At 43.6% G+C, this 24,881-nt stretch overlaps 1 protein-coding gene across 1 annotated transcript in view; it reads right to left on the bottom strand.

Moving 5' to 3' along the window:
• LOC106551790 (uncharacterized) overlaps nucleotides 1-24,881 on the bottom strand; it is a 110,716-nt gene that overhangs the window by 77,656 nt on the left and 8,179 nt on the right. The window contains exons 6-9 of the mRNA XM_087728907.1: nucleotides 24,593-24,711; nucleotides 21,029-21,214; nucleotides 17,327-17,535; nucleotides 10,590-10,681 (exon numbers count right to left, since the gene is read on the bottom strand). Coding sequence (XP_087585033.1) covers nucleotides 10,590-10,681; nucleotides 17,327-17,535; nucleotides 21,029-21,214; nucleotides 24,593-24,711 — 606 coding nt within the window. The remainder of the gene's footprint in view (nucleotides 1-10,589; nucleotides 10,682-17,326; nucleotides 17,536-21,028; nucleotides 21,215-24,592; nucleotides 24,712-24,881) is intronic.

Below are 24,881 nucleotides of genomic sequence, written 5' to 3'. Positions count from 1 at the left end.
ACATCACTCAGAGTCAGTATAATTACATATACACAAATAAGCCTAGTGCAACTTATAGGCAAACTGATGCCCTCCTAATGTCCTAGATTACAAGTTCCAAGTTGCTTTATCACCAGTCTTACTGAGGCTTTGATAGCTAAGACACCTGGCGTATATTAGAGTACCTATTTCTGGTCTAATAGTCTCTATTGCAGTAGCCAGGTTGGTAGAAAATATGCAAGGAGCCCAGTGATTTGTTTGCAGGTGAGCAACCTTGGTAAGAAAAAAAGGCAACATAAGTCAGTGAGTGATAATGGGTGTCTGAGGACTAAGAAAAATGGTAGAGAGCAACCTCACTAATTTGTTCTGTGATTGCCCAGACCCACGATTTTGGCCATTTTGTAAATGGACTTCTTTAAGGGACTGCCATGGCTCTTTAAACTTGCACAGCATACTTTAAAAATATGAATGGTGGCCACTGGAACAGAAAGGCTAGAGGCTCCTGCTATAAGGGCAAATGTATGGAATACGTACATAACCACGAAGGATGCAAAGTCTTGGGGAATGATGTAAGTAAGTGTTGTGGTATTGAATGCATAAGCAAGGAAGCACAGATTTTGCTGGAATGTGATGTTCCAATCAATTGCAGTGTACATCTCCAAATAAGAAGACGCCAGGTCCAGGAAATGTGTCAAGAGCAACTGGGTCACTTCCAGGTTTGGAAGAACAACAAACTTTTGCTGCACAGGGATTACAAGAAAGTCCGAGAAGTCACCCAATTGAAAAACATAATCATAGAATCATATGCTCATCTGAATGGTGTAGAGATCCATATTTGTATCTAAAAAACCTTGGCCATGGGAAATAAGTTTTAGCCTTGCATTACTCTTGACCCTGCTAATTATGATTATATGGAGTGATTATTTTAATATGAGAAACATTCAAATATGAATTCTTTCTTTCCTACATTTTAAAGTGGTTCATGACCATTTATCCAGGTATTTCCCCTATAATGGGAAAATCCCAGGGCTTCTTCTTGAGAGATTTAGAATAGAATAGAATGAGCTAGAAGGGATCTTCAAGGTCTTCTAGTCCAGCCCCCTGCTCAAGCAGAACCTATACCCATGATGGTGAACCTATGTCAAGTGTGCCAGAGGTGGCATGCAGAGCCCTCTCCGTGGGCACACATGCTGTTGCCAGCTGCTCTTCACGCCGGAGTGCTGGAAACCCAAAGACCAGCTGGCCAATGCGTGCATTTTAACTAATTTGTTAAATTAAATTCTGAAACAACCCCCTTTATGTTTTCCTCATACAAATGGACTGGGAACAGGGGTGGAGAGGTAGGGACACATACCTTAATAGCAGCTTGGGTGAATTCTTTGAGAATCATCTGGACATCGCTGAAGCTGCTATCTTGGAAGAAGGCCACAAGGTGTTTGGCCGAAGAGATGCTGGTCAAAGTGTCAGAATGGATTATCATATCCCCAATTTGTTTTGGAGTTAATAGATCCAAAACTGTGTACTGTTTGGGAAAATAAATAAATATCTATATATCTAAGATAATAGCTAGATAGCCAGACAGAAAGACAGAAAGAGAGACCTGTAAGCAAATATCAATACAATCACCCACTCTTTCAAATATTAATCAATATTGAAGCAAATGAATAAGTCACACTACTACTCAGACTAGTAGGCTGGCTATGATAGTGGATATTGCCAATAACAAGTCATCTTCTCCAAGCAGTTTTACAGATAATTCCAAAATTCCCAGCCAGCTGGCCCAATGCAGAAACCATCAGATTAGAGGAAAACTGTGCTCATTTTGATTGTCACTCTTCCTTCTTGCTTAGCATGGAAAGGTAATAGTTTGCTGAAGATGATAGATTTTTTGATTGACTGACTGAGGAAAAAAAGGCCCCAGCCTACTTTTTTCCAACTGATATACTGTACAGTATATTTTTTATGTAAAAGAGTGTTGATTTTTCCATTTCTAATCTTTAATATCCAAGGACCCCCTTGAAAGAACCAATCTCACATCTCACACATTTTCTTTCCTTCAATTCTTCACCAGGAGACAGTCAATCTTGCCCTAGTCAATAGTGAACATAGTTTTCTTTTTACGGTACATCTGGAGAAATGGGGCATTAGGTCAACACCACTAGGCAAAAGAGTTCTTCTCTTATATGCCCAGAAACCACAAGACATGGCAGGCTGAAGTCCAAACCATAAAAGACTTACTACATCAAAGGTCTGGCGGTAGTAGGAAACCAACTGAATGTATGGCATAGTCACAGAGAATCTCCTAAAGAATTTGATGAGCCACTTTCTGGTTGTTGTTTGTTCAGAACAGATGGGACCTACAAAAGCATGCAAAAATAAAAGTTGTGAGCCAACTTCTTTACTGAGGACTGTGGTTCTGCTCCCTAATGAAATTCTACTGTAGTGCAAATTAATTATTACTGTCTCTTCAGATATAATTACCTATATGTTAAGTTTTTTTTCAACAATAATGCCTTGCTTCCTGTTCCATTTTATGACTTCTTTCTCCTGTGTCTGACAGCCTGATCCTAACCCTTTCTCCCCTCCACCCCTTGCAGAGAGGAAAGTTTGCTTAAACAAGCTATCTTTTCTTACAGTGCTTTTCTTCCCAGCTGAAGTGGCAGCAGCAGCAGCAGCAGCACTTCCCAAAAAGGAGCTAATCTCAGTTAGCTCAGCTCTGAAAGCTTAATTAGTCAATTAACACCTTCCACATCTGAAATTGGCAAGACCCTAATTAGTTAGACCCTACTTAGGCTTTCTTCTGCCTCCTAAGCATCTGGAAATCATGCTAAGGAAACAGCCAGTATATTCCCTGTTGTGCACCTACAGTGTTTGCTCTCTTGTAATCTCATTCTGACCAAAGAGTGTAAATATAAGCATTAATTTCCCCTTGGTAGTATAATAGAATCACTTGAGGATTTCAAGGGGTGGTAAGTGAGGAAAAGGGGCTATAAGACTGGCCCCCTTTTCCCAGCTTCCTCCTGAACTGATTTCTGGGATCTCCTCTGCCATTTGAGCTCACCCAGCTGTTTGGGGTTGTATCTTTCGGATGTTGTAACTATCCTCAAGGGTGATCTTTTAATAAACCCTTTTCAACACCATCCTGGCATTTCTCTTAGTAGTCATTCTTTGAAAATCATCCTTCAAATTCTAAATGAAGTGTCAATATAAGATTAATGGCAACATTTCCCCTAAGCCAAGATTTGGAAATACAATCAATGCCTGAAGATTTCAGGATTTCTACTGGGCCCCCAGATATGCTTTGCTTTCACATAAAAAGCAATAAAATACGTCTAAATCTCACAGGTTTGTGAATAATGAGATTTTGATGAGCTACCCAACCATACAACAGCACAGAAAGTAATCTTTTTTAAAATCATTATTCTAATTCTTTAGGTCTCACTATATTTAAATTAGTTACCGGTTGTTTGAGACTTTTGGGTGAGGAAGGACACTATGTAGTTTAAAATATCTGTTTTCCTTTTCTGTGAAATTTCAAAAAAGCCGCTGTCAATCCCAGCAATCCTGGAAGACAAAAAATACTGTAGTTATATTTAGTCAACACATACAGGGGTCGAATCCTCTTCTAGTGCAGTGGGAGCCCAACTCCCAGAATTTCCCTCAAGGAGTTGTTTACACATCTTCATGTTGCCATAGTTAAGAAACACTGCTACAGGCCATTGAATCCAGAAGTTAAGCTAAAGTACACTATGGTTATTCTTATTTTCTTCTTATCCTATTATGACATAAAGATAAGTCTACCACCACCACCACCCCATACACATAAACACCGAGCAAAACACTGAAGACTTACACAGATTCATAGGCCTTGCAGGAAATATTGATGGGGATTTGTTGAAGAATAGCAGCAGTTACACTTGGCAACACCATCACGAGCCTCTTTTCAAACCAAAGTTGATAGTCAAGATCCGTGAAAGTTGGAAATTCCTTATGCAACCTTTCAATTGTTTTGGTAAGCAAGAATGTTTTCACTTCCACTGAAATGTTGAGAATGCTGACAAAAGTAAGCTAAAAGAGGGATGAAAATCCATCATGATTTTGAGTGAGATGGCTGGTAAGAAAGAAATAACAATGATGGTTCTATTTCTGCTTTTGAAATGGGTGTGTTTGAATAAGGAACAAAGCTTTTCCTTATCAACTCATCAACTCTTAAAATATCTCAGAAATTTCACTCAAGGAGTATCTTCTTCTCCACTGGATGAATCAAATTACAGAATAAGGAATCTATTATTCATGGAACACATCACAATCACCTCCACACATTTCATGCTTTCCATACTCTTCAGCATGCTTTGTTAATGCTTAGTTGCATTTTTGTCTTCTTGTAGTATGTTCTGATGAACATCAGAACCAGAGTAACTTAAAAAAAAATCCTGGAAAGCTAAAGATAGAAAATGGAGTAGTATAAGCCAGCATGAAATTATTAAAAAAATATCCAAGAAAGCAACCAGAGAATTGTTGCTTCTGAAACATGGTCATTTCAATTAGAAAATGTTTAGCCAGAAACTTGTATAACAAGATACAAGATATAATAGAGTTGGAGATGACCTAGTTCAGCCCTCTGCTCAAGCAGGAAATTCTACACCATTTCAGATTGGTTGTTTAATCTCTTCTTAAAAACCTCAGTAATGGAGAACCCACAACCTCTGAAGGCAAATCGTTCCACTGATTAATAGTTCTAACTGTCAGGAAATTTCTCCTCCTAGGTTGGGTCTCTCCTTGATTAGCTTCCATCCACTGTTTCTTCTCTTGCCTTCTGGTGCTTTGGAAACTAGATTGAGACAACTTCTTGTCTCTTCATTGAGACAACCCCTTAGATCAGTGATTCCCAATGTGGGGCCCATGCCCCATAGGCGGGCAATTTAATTTTTAATGGGGCCAATTTGAAAATGAGCTATTAACTGAATTTGTGAAAGCCTACTAATTGTTCTTATATATTTGTGATGAAACAGCTGTGTTTCATTTACCTATTGTCTTTATTAAAGTGCATTTTCTAGGGCCTGGTCTAAAGGGGGGGAGCAACTACCAGTCAATCAGATGTGTTCCCACTAAGGATCATGGGATTGGCAAAACACTGGCTTTTTTTTGGCAGCTGAAGCACATTGATGACTCACATTTAATTGATTGTCCCTCTTGTACTGGATCTGTAACTTTTATTGTGTAAGCTTAAAGAAAATCTAATATTTTGCTCTGGGATTTTATACAGCCTAGTTGCAGAGCTGCCTCCAAACCAGGGAAGATAAGCAACATCTTATGGTTTGCCCAGATCTCCCTCATGCCCTGTTTTATCTTTATATTTTTCTATGGGAGATCCTTTTAAGTCGTGATTTCTGATTAATATAGCTGTATATTTTGATATTCTTTGACACTGAATATTCTGTACCTAAAGCTGCAAAGGGATTTTTTCATTTTCTTTTTTCAAATAAAAGTGATGGCATTTCTCTTGTGAAAAGGGAAGGAGGAAGAAGGGTTGATTCCCCAAGTGATGAGCGAAGATTTACAGGACCAGCAGTAAATTTGCAGCTCTAGACCTATGGCACGCATGCCACAGGTGGGACGTAGAGCCGTTTGTTAGGGCATGCAAGGCATTGCCCTGTCAGCTCCAGTGTGCATGAGCGTGCTGATGGGTTGACTTTGGCCTTCATTTTTGGCTGTTTTTCACGAAAAACAACCCAATGTGCGCAAATGGTTTGTGCGTTGGACTGTTTTTCTCCTTCCAGAAGCTTCATTGGGAATGGACTTCCGGGTTGCCCGTAGGCTGTTTTTCACCCTCCGGAGGGCCTGGGGGGGGCAGGGGAGACCGTTTTCGCCCTCTCCAGGCTCCCAGAAGTCTCTGGAGGGAGAAAAATGGGTCCATCACGTGCCAAAAAGGGGAGGGGAGGCAGAAGTCACGCGGGCATGTGCACGGGGAGGGGGTTGTCATGCGCATAGAATTATGGGTGTGGGCATGCCTACACATGACCCCCCTGTGCGCCCCCCACTTTTGGCACGTGATGGGGAAAAGGTTAGTCATTACTGGTCTAGAGGACTTCTTGGAGAGGTTTGAGCCCTTCAGTGGTTTGAGAGATAGAGCCAGTTTGATGTAGTCGTTAAGGAATTAGGCTAGAAACTGAAAAGTTATGAGTTGTAGTCCTGACACAAAATTGGTTGGGTACCTTTGGCCGGTCACATTTCCTTCAAGCTTTCAATCTACACCCTCAAGACTATCAGTCTTTCCACTCACACATTCCACAATTCTAGGAGAAAAGTTTTTGCACTTTGCAGGCCTCCCAAACCCCCTACACGCCTCATTTCTTTTGTGAAAACCGGGGCATGCAGAGAGTTTGAGAGGTCTGCAAAGTGCCTGGGGTTGGGGGGTTGGGGCAAAAATCAGCCGATTTTTTCCCAAAACCAGGGCATGCTTGTAGAGTACTTCTGGGATTGGGGGGGGGCAAAAATGAGCAAAAAACAGGCTGTTTTTTACTTGTTTTTGCCTCCCCAGCCCCTAGGAGCACTTTGGAGGTCTCCCAAACCCTTTGCACATCCATTTTTGTGAAAGGAGTGGTGTTTCGGAAGACCAGGAATGCTGTATTCAGTATATAAGACACACCCAGATTTTCTCCCTCTTTTTTTGGAGGGGGGAGGTGCGTCTTATACTCCGAAAAATGCGGTAATTCTTTATGTTTTAATACTGAGGTTGTTTTGAAGGTTTTGAAGGCTTCCAGCATTATGTTCTAGTGCAGGGGTGTCAAACTCATGGACCGTAGGCCAGATGCATCATGTGCTGGCCCTGCCCCCATGTGTTTTAGCAAAGGGGGGGAAAGTCTCGATACATCATATGATGCCGCTGGGACAGCACGAGTTTAACACTCCTGTTCTAGTGGATGGCCATTGCTTATTCATTCCATACCATGAGGTTTCTGTCTGAGGACTAAGGTTCTCAGTAAATTCTCCATCATAGAATACTACCATTTTTAGAGCTTATTGTGGGATAGTTCAGACAAGTAAAATGAGTAGTTTCCTGAAAGTGTAATACACATAAAGTGTAATATATTGAAGATTATGCTATACATGTACTATTTGGCATTTTGGAAAAGCATATTGAAAACAAGACAACCAAAGTTTTTATTATTTACCACTACCAGTGTTCAAGTTATACAGTGGCACATATTTGCTGTTACCACCTTGAAAAATCCTCCTTGAAAAATCCAAAACCACACTGCTTCTCAGACCAACAAGCTGTTAATGTAGATACCTAATATAATTAAACTACTGAAGAAGCTGTTAATTAAAATAATAGTTTAAGATGGGCTTTTTTCCAAAATGTGGAAGATCTTACCTGGACCAAAGACCTGGGCCCTCTGTGTCTCGACTTCCGAGACTTTGTGTGTCTTCGATTAGCCTGATAAAAGTTATTATTGTACTTATTGAAAAAGGATTGGAAAGTTGAAAATGGACAAGGATACTGTCTAGTTGGGGTACAGAACATCAGAAGAGGTTAAAATCTTGGAAACAAACGTTTCCCTCTTTGCATGCCCACCCACAGCTTTCCACATAAGGAGTGGAAAAAAGCTTTGTAGGTCTGAATTGTTTCGCTTTGAATATTTGTGATTTGCATCTTTCATTCACAAGGAAATCTATTTTTGAGTACTAGAATTTGGGGAGATCTGTTGTCAAGAGTGAAAAAACTGCCTGCCCTAAGGAATGGGGCAATTCATAGTCACATCTGTTTGGGATGTTTAGGAAGAGAGAGAAATGGATGAATTATGACCATAAAGGCAATTTGTCCAAATTACTGCTAGCTACTGCAGATCTTCATACCCAAATGACTTGTAGTTTTGGAAGCTAGGCATCAAAAGAGTTTGACCAAAAGATTTCTTACAGCTCCTGTGTAAGGAAAATAGCCTGACCAATATTGACTAATATGGATGTTCTTTTTTCTTCAATCTGGGGAAATGACTGTGAACACATGGTATGTGTGGCTGCCTTGCAAATTTTAGTACAGAAAGTTCTCACGTTTTTGAGAATTACTAGACCCAACATTATTTAGATATGATTCATGATTATTACATTTCCATGAAATCAGTTCTGTAATATCCTGAGTCTCAATGGGTACATATTGAAGCATGGGTATGATTGTGGCAATACCCGAGGTCCAGTCCCCTAAATGACTGCAATATTTCTTTGAATACAAGAATCCATCAGGACAGAAGCATACTGCTATTATTTGCAACAGATACAATCAAATGGCCAACTTCACATCACTAAATCATGCATAAATTAAAAAAGGATTAGATTGCCTACCCATCCCAAATGGGAACCAGAAAGCATAGAAGTCATTGATTTAGAACAGTTTTTAAAATCTGCATCAATTATTCCTGCAAATTAAAGTTTTTCTTAAAGATAGCTGTACCTTTTCAAAGGCAATGTTGAATTCATCCCAATATGCTGCTAAGGCATCAAGGCTTGGGAAATGGCCCAGTCTTTGAAAGACTTTCATCACCTTGTCAATGGAGCTCAGCACTTCTTCTGTCATGGTGAGCTGAGCGAGTTGAGCAACTGAAAGTTCTGTTAGGTGAGCTATCTAAAGGAGAGAAGTAAAGTACAATGTGATAGAAAGTTTTCCCTTTTGCTTTCTACCATATCTAGTGGATCAGCATCATGTCATATTCAAAAACAATTGAATTCAAATGGCCCAGAGTTCACTGATTAACCTACATTTGATAGACTAAGATATTTTGAAGGTGGAGTCAAAAAGTAAGATGGCACTATGTGTAGTCTCCACTCAGAGATAGTTGGCACATGATACTAGCAACTGGAAATAACTTTGCACACATTAGATTTTAAGAGATTCAGGACAATGTATGTGGCACACAGTCCTATATTTCATGAGAAAGGAATAGTAGAAGGTCGAGACACTGGACTAGATACACTTTGAGTTTGATCTTATCGAGTAGGGCTCCTCCAATGTAGTAAGAATAACCTATCTGGCTTAGGAGGTACAGGGCCAACTGGCTCTTAAGAGGTATGGGGCAGCCCTATGGCATACCCAGCCCTGTCCATTAAATCTCACACCACCCAGTTCCTGCTGGTTTGTCTGTTCTGCAATATAGCATTAGTGGATCAATATGCATCCCTGGGCTAGATGATGGCTGCTAGTGTGTAACAAAAGAGGTTGCCTCTCTCCCCATCTCATTTACCAGAGGTGTTTTCCAAGGATGCTCCATGGAATGAGTAAGAAGATGGAATTAGGCAAGATAGATACACAGGAGAGCAAAAGAGTTTTCCTTGAGGTACTGACTGAGGAGCCTGATGCCAAGACCTGGACACAAAGTGCTCCAGAGACAGCAGCCTCACTTTGCCAAATGGTAGTACCTTCCTAGGCAGAGGATCTCCTACCTAGCAGCCTCTTCCAGTTTGTGAGGAATAAAATGGGATAGCATTACCAGAGATCCCGAGGCAGAATGTTTTTATAGATTTGCATGTAAAAACTATATGTAGGTTCTAATCTAGAAATGACTGAACTTTGACTTAGGAAAAGTCTGAGCTTTAGGTATGCAGTTCCTCACACATATGTTATTAATAGAACATCTATTTACACAACACACTAAATACATTATCATATAGTGCAACTGCCACATTTACCTTTACAGGCAAAAGAAGAACATGCTTTTGGATGCATTCATACAATTTAGTACAATTCTTTTTTAAATTTGATATATTGGACATGTGTATTTTTATCTTGTCAAGGATTAAATCACAGAAATTCTGATCTTGCATTCTCCTTATGTGCTCTCCCAAACAAATAAACATAGCATGCTGACCACAAAGGCTCTAACTCCATTCTAGCTTGCTGTGCAAACACTGTCCTTGTGAGTAAAATTTATGTGCTCATTAGGAAAAAATGGCCAAATAAATTTTAGTCTGGTTAGCAAATGTCATACCCCATTGAAGTTGGAATCAATCGCCATCAGGTCTGTGAGGTTAACGATGGATCTGAATCTCTGGAAAGTGAGGGATAACCAGTCTTCTGTTATATGACAGTCTGAAATTAAATGAAGGTAGCAACAGACTTCAAAATGTTGAAAAGAATTGTATTGTCATCCATGCACATAAAGACAGACAGACAGACAGACAGACAGACAGACAGACAGACAGACAGACAGACAGACAGTGTGTACTATATGTGGTATAGATGGAACAGATTCTCTACTTCTGTTGGTCTATGCCAATTTCTCCCATGTTAATTTACTGGCTGGTTCATTTCTACATTGTTCTATATTACTCTTTTAAAAATCAGCATAATTAAATACATTTAATGTAATATAATAGATATCAAATATTTTTAGATTTAGGTCTTTCCATAATGCAAACTCTTGGATTATTTTCTGTGTATGTTACATGCAGCTTTTAAAACAAAGCACATTGTATATTGATTTTATGTGTGAGTTAAGGGCAAAAAATGCAGGAGAAAGTATTATCTCCCAAAACTGCTGAAGTTCCTCTTATAGTTGAAAAAGTCTCCATATCGATCATGAGTTAAAAAAAGGAAACAGAAGGAAACAGCTCACCAATCTTCTGAAGAGTTGTCTTAATCCACTGGGCCACTTCAGTTTTGGTCTCTACCAACATTAGGTCAAATACATGATCCAATCCTTTCACACTACAAGAAATCAAAGTAGTAGTAATAGTAGACATTTTCCTTCTTTTCGTCCTTATGTTATCATATGCAGCACTGATTTCTTTTACTTCAGAGGCTTGAAGGGTGGGGGGTGAATATTGTCACTAAGCAAGAACCAAATTCTTTCTTGGAGACAATAATGTATCTTCTCAATGGTTTTTCTTTGCCACCACCCTTCTGTAACCTGGTTTTTGCTAGACATTTGGAAGTATAATTCCCAACTATATAACTAAAATAAAATCTGGAAGGTATGGTCTTGGGGAAAATGCATGAAAATTAATTTCTGTATTAAGATTATAAATTCTAGAACATGGGTTCTCAAACTATGGCCCGCGGGCTGCATGCGGCCCACCAAATCCATCAATCCAACCCACACAAGACCACGAGGCTGCCCTGCCCACATTCCCCACCCACCCTTCGGCTGAGCACAGGACTTACATTCATGAGCCCCGCAGGCTGGAACTGAAAGTTAAAGGCCAACAATTTTGGCCTGCAGAGACATTCTGGAGGCAGGGGAAGTAAAAAATGAGGCACACAGATGCCCCAGAAGGCGAAAAAACAGGTGAAAACTGCCTGTTTTGGGCCAAAAATATGAGCTATTTTTGCCTGGTTTTGGCCTGCATAATGTTTCTGGAGGTCAGGGTGTGTGAAAAACGGGGTGCACAGATACCCCAGGAGTCAAAAAAATAGGCGTCAATGGACTGTTAAATTGGCCATGCCCACCCAGTCACATGACCTAGCCATGCTCACCAAGTCACAGGACCACCTAGCCACGCCCACCCACCCAGTCCAGCCCCCCAACAATCTGAGGGACCATGAATTGGCCCCATTTAAAAAGTTTGAGGATCCCTGTTCTAGAAGAACAGTTGGTCTTACCTGAACTGTATTTCTCGGAGTCTTGTGGGAGGGTTCAGGAATGGGTTATTATCACGTCCAATCTGCCCAGAGACTGAGTTAGAACTGAAGCCATGCCTCTCTGCTTTATCTGCCTGGCTCTAGTTTAAACGAGGTCATAGCTTCATTGAGAACCTGGAAGGTAAGGATAGAAGAAAACCTCCTCCCCTTTCAAGGCCACTAACTGACCTAGGCTAACAATGACCCACACAGTTTGGCTCAAGTCCACAAGGACTAACGTCAACTATGTACATTTTTAGAGTGGGGCCTGGACCCTCCCACGAGACTCCAAGAAATACAGTTGAGGCAAGATCAACTGTTCTTCTCTGGAGTAGCTTATGGGAGGATTCAGGAATGGCACATACCAAAGCTGGTGTCCAAGGGTGGGGATCTACTGATCCTGAGCCCCTGGGATGTCTAACACTTGTTGTAACACCCTTCTGCCCAAGGATGCCATAGCTGAAGCGTATGCAGCCAGCCTATAATGCTTTATGAAGGGTAATGGGGATGCCCATGTAGCCGCCCTACAGATGTCCTCAATCGGAGCTTGGGTTAACCAGGCCCCCGAGGTGGCAGCACTCCTTGTGGAATGCGCTGTAATGCTGGCAGGCACTGGAAGATTCTAAGCCCTGGCTTTGGCTGTTCTGATCCACCTATCGATGGTAGTGGGAGAAACCCTTGCCCCCCAATGAAGGCGGCTTGAAAAAAATGAAGATCGCTTCCAACCTCCTGATAGGTGAAGTGTGCTTCAAGTAGATGCGTAGAGTCCTCCTAATGTCCAGGTGATGCCATAAACACTCTCTCTCCCTAGAGGGAGCCAGACAAAAATCAGGGAGTACCACCTCTTGAGCCCTATGAAAGGGGGAGTTAACTTTCGGTAGGAAAGAGGGGTAAAGCCTGAGAACAACCCTATTGTCATGAAAAATGCACAGGTCAGCTCTGGATGACAACACACTGATCTCAGAGATGCATCTGGCGGACGTAATACGGACAGCCCCACTAGATCTGCGAACCAAGGCCTCCGAGGCCAATATGGGGCTATCATGATGACCTCTTCCCTCTCTGCTACAATCTTCTGTAAGACCCCTGGAATGAGGGACAGGGAAGGGAAGGCATAGAGGAGCTTGTCCGGTCAGCTGCTTCCTGGGATGAAAACCAGGAGATGAACCTGGGAACTTATGCGTTCGCAGGTGTCACGAACAGATCCATGGTCGGCTGTCCGGACCTCTGACAGATCTGGTCGAAGAGTCTGGGATGCAGTTGCAACTCGCCATGGTCCACTGTGGCTCTGCTGAGCCAATCGACCTGGTTATTCTCCACGCCTGAAATGTGTTCTGCTTTTAGTGACAGAAGGTGCCGCTCCGCCCAGGTTCCCAGTCTCAATGCCTCGTTCCATAGAACTAGTGAGTGGGTGCCACCCTGTTTGTTTATGTGCGCTTTGGTGGCCACATTGTCTGTTAATGCGAGGATGTGGTGGTGACCTCTGACTTGCACTTTGAAATGGCGAAGAGCCAGATGGACTGCTCTGAGTTTGAGCCAACTTATGTTGCGTCGCAGGTCCGATGGAGTCCACTGACCTTGGGTTAGTTGTGAGTCCAGAAGCGCTCCCCACCCGAAGAGTCTTGCGTCTGTAGTCAGGGTCATCCAGACTGGCTCTCTGAACAATGAGCCTTTATGCAATGTCCACCAGCGGAAGGACAGAAGGACCTGGGGCAGCACACAAATCTTGAAGGTGGTATGGTTGTTCCCATTTCGTTGATGAGGAAGTAGCAGTCACTGCAGTGGTCTGGTGTGAAGTCAAGCCCATGACACAATCGCAATGCAGGAAATTAATTTCCCCAGAAGCCAGGATAGAAGTGCTATGGGGACAGAACGTGCCCTGAAGATCTGCTTGATCAACTGCATTATTCTATCCCTACGGTCGGGGGAATGGAAGATCTTGCTCCCCACTGTATCAATGATAGCATCCAGGTGTTGCAGCCTGGTGGTAGGATCAAGATGGCGCTTCTTGAAATTAATTGAGAATCCTAGAGCCTGAAGTGTCCTAATGGTAGGTCTCTCCAGGTCTGCGTGGGCGTGGCTGCCTGAACGAGGATATCATCCTGGTAGCACTGCAAACGGACTGGGGCCAAGCGAAGGTGGGCGGCCAAGACTGTCAGCATCTTAGTAAACATCCTAAGCACCGAAGCAAGGCCAAAGGGAGAAGCCCTACACTGGTAATGGACCCCAAACCGTTGGAGAACCTAAAGAACTTTCAATGTTCCTGGAATATCATAATGTAAAGGTAAGCCCCCATAAGATCAATCGATGCCAATTGGTCTCCTTCCCTGATCTTCTCTAGAAAGGACTTCAAGGACGCCATTTTGAACTTTCTGTACACCAGACGAGAATTTAAAAGTTTTAAATCGAGAATAGCCCTCCACCCACCCCCATTTTTGAATTCTTAGGTACCACAATTAGATTAGAGTAGAATCCTAATCATTTCCGCTCCTCCGGAACAAGCTCAATTGCCCAGATATCCAGCAAATGCTGGATAGCTAGCCTCATAAGTTGACACATGACCTTGTTTCAGGAGGGAGAAAAAGTCCTGAAATGGTTCAGGAGGTGGGAGAAAAACTCCAATTGTAAGCCAAAACTAACTGTATGGAGCACATATGCGTCCAAGGGAATGGAATCCCAACTATCCGCACACAAAGTGAGGAAGCTGTCTATAGGGTGATTTTATCCCGAATCACTTACCCCTATGGCAGGAACGGCCACCCCCACTCCACCCTCAAAAGGGCCACTTACTCTGTGTCTGATGCCTGCATCTATCCCTGGGATATTGTCTATCTGCCTGTCTAACAGATCGTTCTTGTCTTCCACCAAGATAGGACCTAGAGAAGCGCCAAACAAGGATCCACCTGAGAATAAGGATGCCAGCTGCCATTTGGACCTGGCATCTGCTTGCCAACTCCGCAGACACAGAATATGTCTGGAGGTGATTGAAGAGGAAAGCACCCTGGAAGCATACATAACAGCATTAAGAGCACCATCTGCTGAGAATTGGGTTGCAGCCATCAATTTATTGACGTCTTGGTGCAGTCTGACATCAGTTGCAGGAATGCGCTCCTGTATTTGGCATAACCCAGAGCAAGGTAGTGCGATTGAAAAAGGAAGCCGAGGTGGCCACCGTAATGGCCCAGGCCGCTGCTTGGAAGGTCTTGTGCAGAGTTAATTCAGCCTTCTTGTCCCCCGTCTTGAGATTATCTGAAGTGTCCCTCGTGACAAGGGAGGTAGACAAAGCCAGAGCCGCTACTGGAGCATCAACTGTAGGCATTGGTAAGGCCTGTGAAAAATCTGATTCAAGATTGTAAAATCTGCAATCATTACCCCCGGGGTTAGGGAAAGCTCCCTAACCCAAGAATGCCAACTGGTTCTTGACCACATCGAGGAATAATTGAAGGGCTGGGATCTCCTCCTTCTCTACTTGAGGCTTGGTGAAAAGACCCCTGCCCACTACCTGCTGAGCACAGGCACCTGTTGTAGGAGTAGGGATACCTCCGAGGTTGGCGGTGGCCCTGGCTTTGCGGAGAAGAGACTTAATAAAGATGGAGGAAAGAGGCCTGTAAATGCAGGAGGATCAGGTGTTAGAGTAGCCTCATCATCCGAGAGGTCAATCTCCCTCTGTCCCTCTTCCTCTAAGAGGGAACCCGCATTAGCAATAGATGGAGAAGCAGGCCTTTGTTCCTGAGCAACCAAAGTTTCAATTTGGTGTGGATGACTTTGTGGGGTCGCACAGGAAGAATGTTGCTGGGCGGGTTGATTTTTCTGATGCAGTCCTGAGGCAATACCTTAAGATATTCCCTGTGCAATCAATTGCCTGAAACTCTCTGGAAGGTCAGGAATGGATGGAGAGAGGGTGGGAGGCTCTGAATCAGACCTAGCATGAGCAGACCAAGGGGCTAATCATGGCCTATGCTGGGCTGGTACTGATCCTGATGATAGGCAGTTAAACGGATCCCCTTGATAGGCCTCTGGAACCTAAGGCGACAGGGGGTGGGACAGGGAGATGATGTCCTTAAGGGAGCCCCTGTGAGATCCAGGCGATCGGTGGGAGGGCCCAGACACTGGGGAAAGCCTGCACGGTGACCTGGATCTTGATGGGGAGGAGGTGATCCTGTTCCTGGCCATCCTCTCCTTCCCAGCCCTGATAACTCTTGCCTCAGAAATATTTTGTTTACGAAAGCCACCTTTCTTTGAGACCTTGGAAGAGCTCTTCCTAGCTGGAGTTTTAGCTCTCCTTACTGAGGAAGCTGGTTGGGAAGGTTCCTCGCATGGACTGAGGTCCCCATGGGACACTGAGGAGCTTGCTGATTCCTCTGGAAAGGCGTCCACCATTTTAGCCACTCTTTCCAGCCACGTGCTACTCACGATCGACAAGAATCTCCGCTCAAGTCTGCCACCTCCAACTCCTCAGCCTGAATGTGCAGGAACACGCGGTGAGCCAAAAGATAAAGTCGGCTCCCGCAACTCCATCGACGTGGTCCTCGCCTCCACGTGTTTCCCCAAAATGGGGGCCTCCGGCTTTGCAGCCCCCCCCAAAACACCAAGGTAGTCTGGAGAGAGGCCATCCCTGGTACAGCGGGAGATCTTGCCTCTAAACACCCTCACTAGCACAATCCCCTGCGATGAGTGGCAGCTCCGCCAATCCTTGCAACCCACCCACATGTGTCTCTTCTGATCACCGGCCGCATGGCTTCAAAATGGTGGTCGCTGACTCCATGGCCAGAACTTGATGGCCAGGCCCTGTCCCCAGTACAGCGGCAGAGCAGTCCCCAGGCCTGGCAAGCATTGCATAACCCCCGGATGGAATGGGGTTGTAGGCAGCATCTAGTGAAGCAGCCCACCTGTGCATGGTCTCAGGGAGCCTGGAATAGCTGCCCCAGCGGCTCCGCATTCGCTCTCTCCTTCTGGTGGTAAGATTCAAGTTCCACCCAGAAAGGAACAGCAAGAAGACTCAGAAGGGAGGAGGTAGGAAGGTGCAGGAATGCGTGAAGAATAAGGTTGATTTAGGAAAAAAATCAGGAGCCAAGACAAAATAGTCTCTATCGGGCCGAGACTGAGTTTAAACTGGAGCCAGGCAGAGGAAGCAGAGATGCATTGCTTCAATTCTAACTCAATCTCTGGGCAGATTGACATGATACTAACCCATTCCTGAACCCTCCCACAAGCTACTCTGGAGAATGTGAGTCTGATCTAATGTCAGTTATGAAGATCAGATCAATTCATTGATTGCAATTGCAATTAATTCTGGAAAATGACCATTTTAAATTATGTTAATCTGAAAAAAAAATCCTCTGTATCATATTGTGTTATTGTCTGAACTGATTTTGTTCTGTATGATTTGAGAACTGAACCAATCATCAATTTGATTCAATGAATATATTTAATGAAAAGTATGATCAAATTCCTCAAATCAATTAGGTGTATTAAAGACTAATTTCTAGTAGCAAGGAAATATGTTTCATGATTTCTTTTCCACTCCCCCTGCACCAGCCCAAAATAATTTCAGCTGTAAAATATGATAGTGAAGATGTTTGTAATTAAGTGAGTAATTAATACTCACTTCCTTTTTAAAGATTCCCCTTCCAAATATCTCCTTCCTTTCTCTCTGCCACTAGCATTCCTTCACCATGCACACATAAAATACTGTAATAACCTGTGGAAATTTAGATTGCAAATTTTACTTACATAACATGCAAGTAGGTGCAGTTGGATGGAGAAGGAAGAATCTTCAGCTCTTGAACAGTGATGGCGGGCAGGTACAATGTCAGAATCCTACCAAACCAAAGCTCCAAATCAGTTATCCTCATGAAGTAAAAATGTGGCTTTAGGATTTGAAAGATTCCCTTTAGCATGATGCCACGGACTCTCACGTTGGTTATTTCTACTAAGTTATTCTGCAGACAAATGGTGAAAAAACAAATACAGAGATTCAAGTTGTCCATGAAAAAATGCTTTTATACAGGTAGTCCTCAACATACAACAGTGTGGCTAGTGATTATTCAGTTACAAAGTTTCAGAAAAAAGTGTCTTATGACCATTTTTCACATTTACAATCATTGCAGCTTCCTGATGGCCATGTGATCAAATTTCAGATGCTTATGATCATTGCAATGTCCTGGAGTCATGTGATCAACTTTTGCAACTTTCTGAGAAGCAAAGGTAGTGGAAGAAGCCAGATTCAGTTAACAACAGTGTTACTAACTGCAGTGGATCTAACTTCAGATTCACTTAACAACTGGGGCAAAAAAAGTTGTAAAATAGGGCAAAACTCACTTAACCAATGACTCTCTAAGCTACATAAATTTTGGGCTCAATTGTAGTCGTAAGTTGAGGACTACTTGTAGTTGTTTTTAGAAGGCGCAATGTGATTAAATTATCATAACATATAGGTAGTCCTTGACTTATGATGACAATTAAGCTCAAAATTTCTGTCGTTAAGTGAGAATTTGTTAAGTGAGTTTTGCCCCATTTTATGCTTTTTCTTGTTAAGTGAATCATTGCAATTATTAAGTTAGTAACCTGGCTGTTAAGTAAATCTGGTTTCCCCATTGACTTTGCTTGTCAAAAGATTGCAAAAGGGGATCATATGACCCTGGGATGCTGCAACAGTCATAAGTATGAACCAGTTTCCAAACATCTGAATTTTGATAACCTGATCATGGGGATGCTGAATTGGTTTTAACTGTGAAAAATGGTCTTAGGTCACTTTTTTCAGTGCCGTTGTAACTATGAACAGTCACTAAATGAACTGTTTAAGTTGAGGATTTCAGCCAGATCAACTAAGCCTAAAATTGCATTTGTACAACCTGGAAATTTCGGTCCATTTTAATGTTGCTTAGCATTATCAGTGGCTTGAATGTGTCCAGCCACGTTAGGTTTTTTGATATAACTGCTTTCATTCCATCTTCTGAAAAGCTTCTGATTTCTTTTACTGAAGTAATTCACTAGTGGCAGAAGCTTTGGATGAGGAACATGCAGAGCAAAAAGATGCTTGGTTCTGACTTAAATCCTTCAAGATTGTAGGATAATAGACTGAATGCTAGTTCTTCACTTTAAAAGCCTCAGCAAAAATCCAATTCAATCTCCAGGTTTAGTAACTCTAGGTCAAACTATACTCCTCAATTCTGTTGATTCGTTGGTTTATTTTTTTGCCATTTCTTATGAAAAGGAATATCAGTGTAACTAATGAACAACCATTGGCTTTTATCATTTCAAAATCTGTTAATTCTTAAAAAGGCAGATGTATAGTATGTCATTAAACCAATACAGAATAGCAGAGTTGGAAGGGACCTTGGAGGTCTTCTAGTCAATCCCCTGCTATAGAAGACCCTATACCCGGGATGGCGAACCTATGGCACACGTGGCACAGGTGGCACACTGAGCCATTTGTCAGGGCACGTGAGCTGGCCAGCGCATGCCAGCTGATTTTAGCCTCTTTTTTTCAGGCCATTTTTCGCTCTCCCCAGGCTCCAGAGGCTCTATAGGACTTCTGGTTTGCTCGTAGGGCCGGATTAGGCCCTCTGGAGCCTTCAGGGCTTAAACCGGCCTTATGAGCAAACCAGAAGTCAGTTCCCAAACTTCTAATTTGCCCGTAGAGCCATTCTTTTGCACTCTGGAGACTTCAGGGATGCTCCTGAAGCCTCCGGAGGGCCTCCAGGGGGGTGGGGAGGCTGTTTTCACGCTCCCCAGGCTCCTATAAAGCCTCTGGAGCCTGGGGAGGGCGAAAAAAGCATGCAAAAATGGGGGGTTACGGCTGTCATGTACACATGCACGCTGGGGGGTGTTGAGCATTGCATTATGGGTGCAGCACGCCCATGCGCGACCGCCCCCCCCTGGGCTCCCCCTGATTATGGCACGCAAGCCAAAAAAGGTTCGCCATCGCTGCCTTATACCATTCTGGAGAAATAGCTGTCCAATCTTTTCTTAACCTCCAGTGATGGAGATCCACAACTTCTGGAAACAAGCCATTCTACTGATTAATTGTTCTCATTGTCAGGAAATTTCTCCTTAGTTGTAGACTGGCTCTTTCCTTGATAAGTTTCCATTTGTTACTTCTTGTCCTACTCTCAGGTGCCTTAAGAAGTTGACCACTCTCTTCTCTGTTACTGCCCCCCCCCCAAATATCGGACGATTGTTACTATGTCATCCATAGTCCTTCTCTTTGTTAGACTAGACCAGTGATGATGAACCTTTTTTTTACTGTGTGCCAAAACTGCACATCACGCATAGGCACCCACTCAATCTCCACGCTCACCTGCGCACATGTGCATGACCACCACCACCCCAAGCATGTGCACATGACCCTCCCCAGGCTCCGGAGGCTTTCCTGAAGTCTGGGGAGGGCGAAAACAGCCTCTTCCAGAGGTCCTCCAGAAGCCAGAAATGGATCATTCCCAAACTTTGGGTTGGGCCGTTGGGGCCATTTTTCACCCTCCTCAGCCTCTGGAGGCTTTCCTGAAGCCTGGAGAGGGCAAAAACAGCCTCCCCTGGCCATCCAGAAGGGTGAAAAAAATCAGCTGATGGCTGGCGTGCTACCAAATATGGTTCTGTGTGCCACCCGTGGCACACGTGCCATTCGGTTCACCTTCACAGGACTAGACATACCTAATTCCTGCAAAAGTTCATCGTATGTTTTAGCTCCCAGATCCCTAATCATCTTTTTTTCTCTTTTCTGCACTCTTTCTGGAATCTCAGTTTCTTTTTTGCATGATGGTGACCAAACATAGATGCGGTAATCCAAGTGGAGTCCTACCAAAGCAGCATAAAATGTTTCTAATACTTAATGTGGTCAAGATACTATTCCTCTGTTGATGCAGCCTAGTATTGTATTGGCTTTTTTGGCAACTACAGCACACTGTTGGCTCATATTTAAGTGATTGTCCACTAAGATATCTAGATCCCTCTCACAGTTACAGTACCTATGCAGTTCTAAGTGTAAAATCTTACTTTTCTCACCACTGAATTGCATTTTGTTGGATAGGGCCCAGTGTTCAAATCTGTCAAGGTCCTTCTCAATTTTGAGTTTATCTTCCAAAGTGTTACATTTCCCACTAGCTTGGTGTCATATGCAAATTTAATGAGTCCTCCTTCTATCTCTTTATCTAGATCATTTCTGAAGATGTTGAAGAGAATTGGGCCTAAGGCAGAGCCTTGTTGTACCCCACTGCATGCTTCCCTCCACGCATATGTTGTTCCACTGAGTGTAGTTGGTCAGCCAGAGACCAACTCATCCGATGGTGATGCTGTCTATCACACTTTTTAAATTTTTTACCAAGAAATAGATTGTGGTCAACTTTGTCAAATAATTAAAAAATAAAAAATAAAAACCATAGCCACAATAATGATTTTTGGTTTGCTAAAATAGTCTACCAGATAACCTTGTCTCACCTGTTCTGCAAGTGCACTGATTTTGAGCAGAAATGTCTGGAGCTCAGATACTTTTCGACTTTGGAAAATGTTCATCACATTGGCTGCCTCCATCTCTGCATTCATCCTCGAGCTGTCAGTCAGAATGCCAGACAAGACTACCAGAGTTCCAATCTGGGTTGATGTTAGCAAATCCAGCACTTCAAACTAAAAATAGTAATAATGACAACTCACTGTAGCATTTGTTGGATGAACAGAATAATAAAATAAAAATGAGAATTATTTTCCTTGTGTCAACTGATGAGATCTATAATATAATTTTATAATATTAAAATTCTTCATAAATTTTAATAACCAGGAAATTCATGGCCCATCCCCATGTGTTCTGACCCCCCCTTGACGGCTCGTTAACAAACGCAGACAAACTTAAAAGGAAGGCTTTACTTTATCAGTTTTCAGTTCAAACTGGCTTTGAGCCCAGAAAATAACATAAACATAAATCTCCAATAAGAATTCAAAACAAAACTCTTACAAGCAATATGCACTTCTTCCGGAGTCTTCATGGATCAGTTTACATGAAACACCAAAGCACTTGTCCAAGTGTAACAGGCATAAATCACGATTAGTAATCAAACAATCTTTTACCAAACACGGAACACACGAAGGAACGTTGACTCCAGCCACTGGGGTGTGGCAGCATCCCTCCCTTTATCTCCAAACTTGCTTCTAACCACTCCCAGCTGCATACTGAATTTTGTATCCCGAAAAAACTCTCAGCAGAAACTGCTGAATCACAACACTGAATTTTGTATCCTGAAAAAGCTCTCAGCAGACATCTGCTGAGTCACAACACCCATGTTTCCAAATTGTAATTTCCAGCAATTTCAGCCAACATGGATTATAGTCATACCATTATAGTTTAGCAGTATGTGCACAGCTTTGATCTAAAGACAATTTATTTTTTGATTTAAATCTGTAAGTCCAAACTAACAATTAAAATCTTGACTGATTGGCATATCCCAACCATTTATCAGTAACCACACTGATTTACAAATTTAGAAAGAGCAGATCTAGAGACATTTACAGACAAAGATTTTTTTAAAAGCCACAAAGGGAGCTGCCGCAAACTCTCACAAAGCATGTAAAAAACAGGGCAAAGCTACAATCTTAACTCTTTTGATCCACCATGCAAGTATCCCAAGATAATTGTGAGGATAAGAGGCATAGCCATCCAATTCAGGTCATGATGATGTCACCTCCATCACAAAATTTGAGTTTGAGTTTGAGTTTGTTTATTATTTATAGGCCGCCCTTTTCCCTGAGGGGACTCAGGGCGGCTTACAATTTATAGGGAGGGGGATACAAGACAATAAAACAATAAACATGAAAACAGTGCAAGTAAAAATAAAACACAACATTCATCATTCGGGTGGGGACAGATTACGATCTTTATCCCCAGGCCTGACGGGATAGCCAGGTCTTGAGGGCTGTGCGGAAGGTCTGGAGGGTGGTGAGGGTACGAATCTCCACGGGGAGATCGTTCCAAAGGGTCGGAGCTACTACTGAAAAGGCTCTCCTCCGCGTAGTTGCCAGTCAACACTGACTGGCAGATGGAACTCGGAGGAGGCCTAATCTGTGCGATCTAATAGGTTGCAAGGAGGTAATTGGCAGGAGGCGGTCTCTCAAGTACGCAGATCCACTGCCATGAAGGGCTTTATGGGTGGTAAGTAGGACCTTGAAGCGCACCCGGAGATCAACAGGTAGCCAGCGCAGCTCGCGGAGGATGGGTGTTATGTGGGCGAACCGAGGTGCGCCCACAATCACTCACGCGGCCGCATTCTGGACTAGCTGAAGTCGCCGGATGCTCTTCAAGGGCAGCCCCATGTAGAGCACATTGCAGTATTCCAGCCTAGAGGTCACAAGGGCCCGAGTGACTGTTGTGAGAGCCTCCCGGTTCAGGTAGGGTCGCAACTGGCGCACCAGGCGAACCTGGGCAAATGCCCCCCTGGTCACACCCGTCAGATGGTGGTCGAAGGTCAGCTGTGGGTCCAGGAGGACTCCCAAGTTGCGAACCCTGTCTGAGGGGTATAAAATTTGACCCCCCAGCCTGAGTGATGGAACACTAACCAAATTATTGGGAGGGAAACACAACAACCACTCGGTCTTCTCCGGGTTGAGTACAAGTTTGTTAGCCCTCATCCAGTCCCTAACGGCTTCAAGACCCCGGTTCATCACGTCCACCGCTTCATTGAGTTGGCACGGGGCGGACAGATACAGCTGCGTATCGTCCGCGTATTGGTGGTATCTTATCCCGTGCCTCCGAATGATCTCGCCCAGCGGTTTCATGTAGATGTTGAATAGTAGGGGGGATAAGACCGAACCCTGTGGCACCCCATATGTTAGGGGCCTAGGGGTCGATCTCTGCCCCCCAACTAACACCGACTGCGACCTGTCCGAGAGGTAGGAGGAGAACCACTGTAAGATTTGTAGATTTGTAGATTTTGTAGATTTTATTGTCATTTATAGGCTGCCCTTTTCCCTGAGGGGACTCAGGGCGGCTTACAATTCGTGGGGAAGGAGTGCAAGACAAAACATGAAATAATATGTGAATAAAATAAAAGAATAAAACACAACATTCATTCAGCATTCGGGTGGGGCGGATGAAAATCTTATCCCCAGGCCTGACAGGATAGCCAGATCTTAAGGGCTGCGCGGAAGGTCTGGACGGTGGTGAGGGTACGAATCTCTACGGGGAGATCGTTCTAAAGGGTCGGAGCTGCTACTGAGAAGGCTCTCCTCCGCGTAGTCGCCAGTCGGCACTGACTGGCGGATGGAACTCGGAGGAGGCCCAATCTGTGCGATCTGATGGGTCGAAGGGAGGTAATCGGCAGAAGGCAGTCTCTCAAGTAATCAGACCCACTACCATGAAGGGCTTTATGGATGGTGAGTAGCACCTTGAAGCGCACCCGGAGATCAACAGGTAGCCAGCGCAGCTCCCACCCCCACCTCCCGCAGTCGTCGCAGAAGGATACCATGGTCGATGGTATCGAAAGCCGCCGAGAGATCAAGGAGAACCAGGATGGAGGCATAGCCTCCATCCCTGGCTCTCCAGAGATGATCGGTCAATGCGACCAAAGCGGTTTCTGTGCTGTAACCAGGTCTGAAGCCCGACTGGAAGGGGTCAAGGTAACTGGCTTCCTCCAAGGACCGTTGAAGCTGGAAGGCCACCACCTTCTCAACAACCTTCCCTACGAAGGGGAGGTTGGAGACTGGACGATAGTTGTTGAGTACAGCTGGATCCAAGGATGGTTTCTTCAGGAGGGGTCTCACCACCGCCGCTTTAAGTGTGGTGGGGAAGTGCCCCTCCCGAAGGGAGGCGGCAACAACCACCTGGATCCAGCCTCGTGTCACCTCACTGCTGTTAGTAACTGCTGTTAGTAACTGTATATGAACTGTGCAATTTGCATGACTCACATATTACATTTCCCACCTTTGTTCATCCTCTGGGTCTCAGTGATAAGTGGAGACAGCTTGGATGAGCTACCTTAAGTGATTTAGGTATATGGAGAAAGAAATAGTACTTACTCCATTGAAAGATGGATTCAAGTGTACAAAGTTGCTGTAATTAGCCAAGTAACTGGAATGTCCAAAGTTTTCCTGCAGCCAATCTCTACTGTTTGAAATTGTGAATGTACATGCAACTCCTACAATACATGCACAAACAAGAAAGTTTAATTAAACAGAAATCATAGTTTGACCAATCTTTCCTTATGTGCCAGTCCTGCCCCATTTCTGCTTCTTTGTCTCACGTTTCCTCTGTCACCTTATCCAGGACATTATCCATCTTTACATTCATTTTCCATCCCCTGAACAA

This window comes from Thamnophis sirtalis, unplaced genomic scaffold, assembly GCF_051295495.1.
Source record: "Thamnophis sirtalis isolate CommonGarterSnake01/CBP01778 unplaced genomic scaffold, rThaSir2_p1.2 scaffold_14, whole genome shotgun sequence".
NCBI classification, from domain to species: domain Eukaryota; kingdom Metazoa; phylum Chordata; class Lepidosauria; order Squamata; family Natricidae; genus Thamnophis; species Thamnophis sirtalis.
This window is presented reverse-complemented; position numbering and strand designations above follow the sequence as displayed.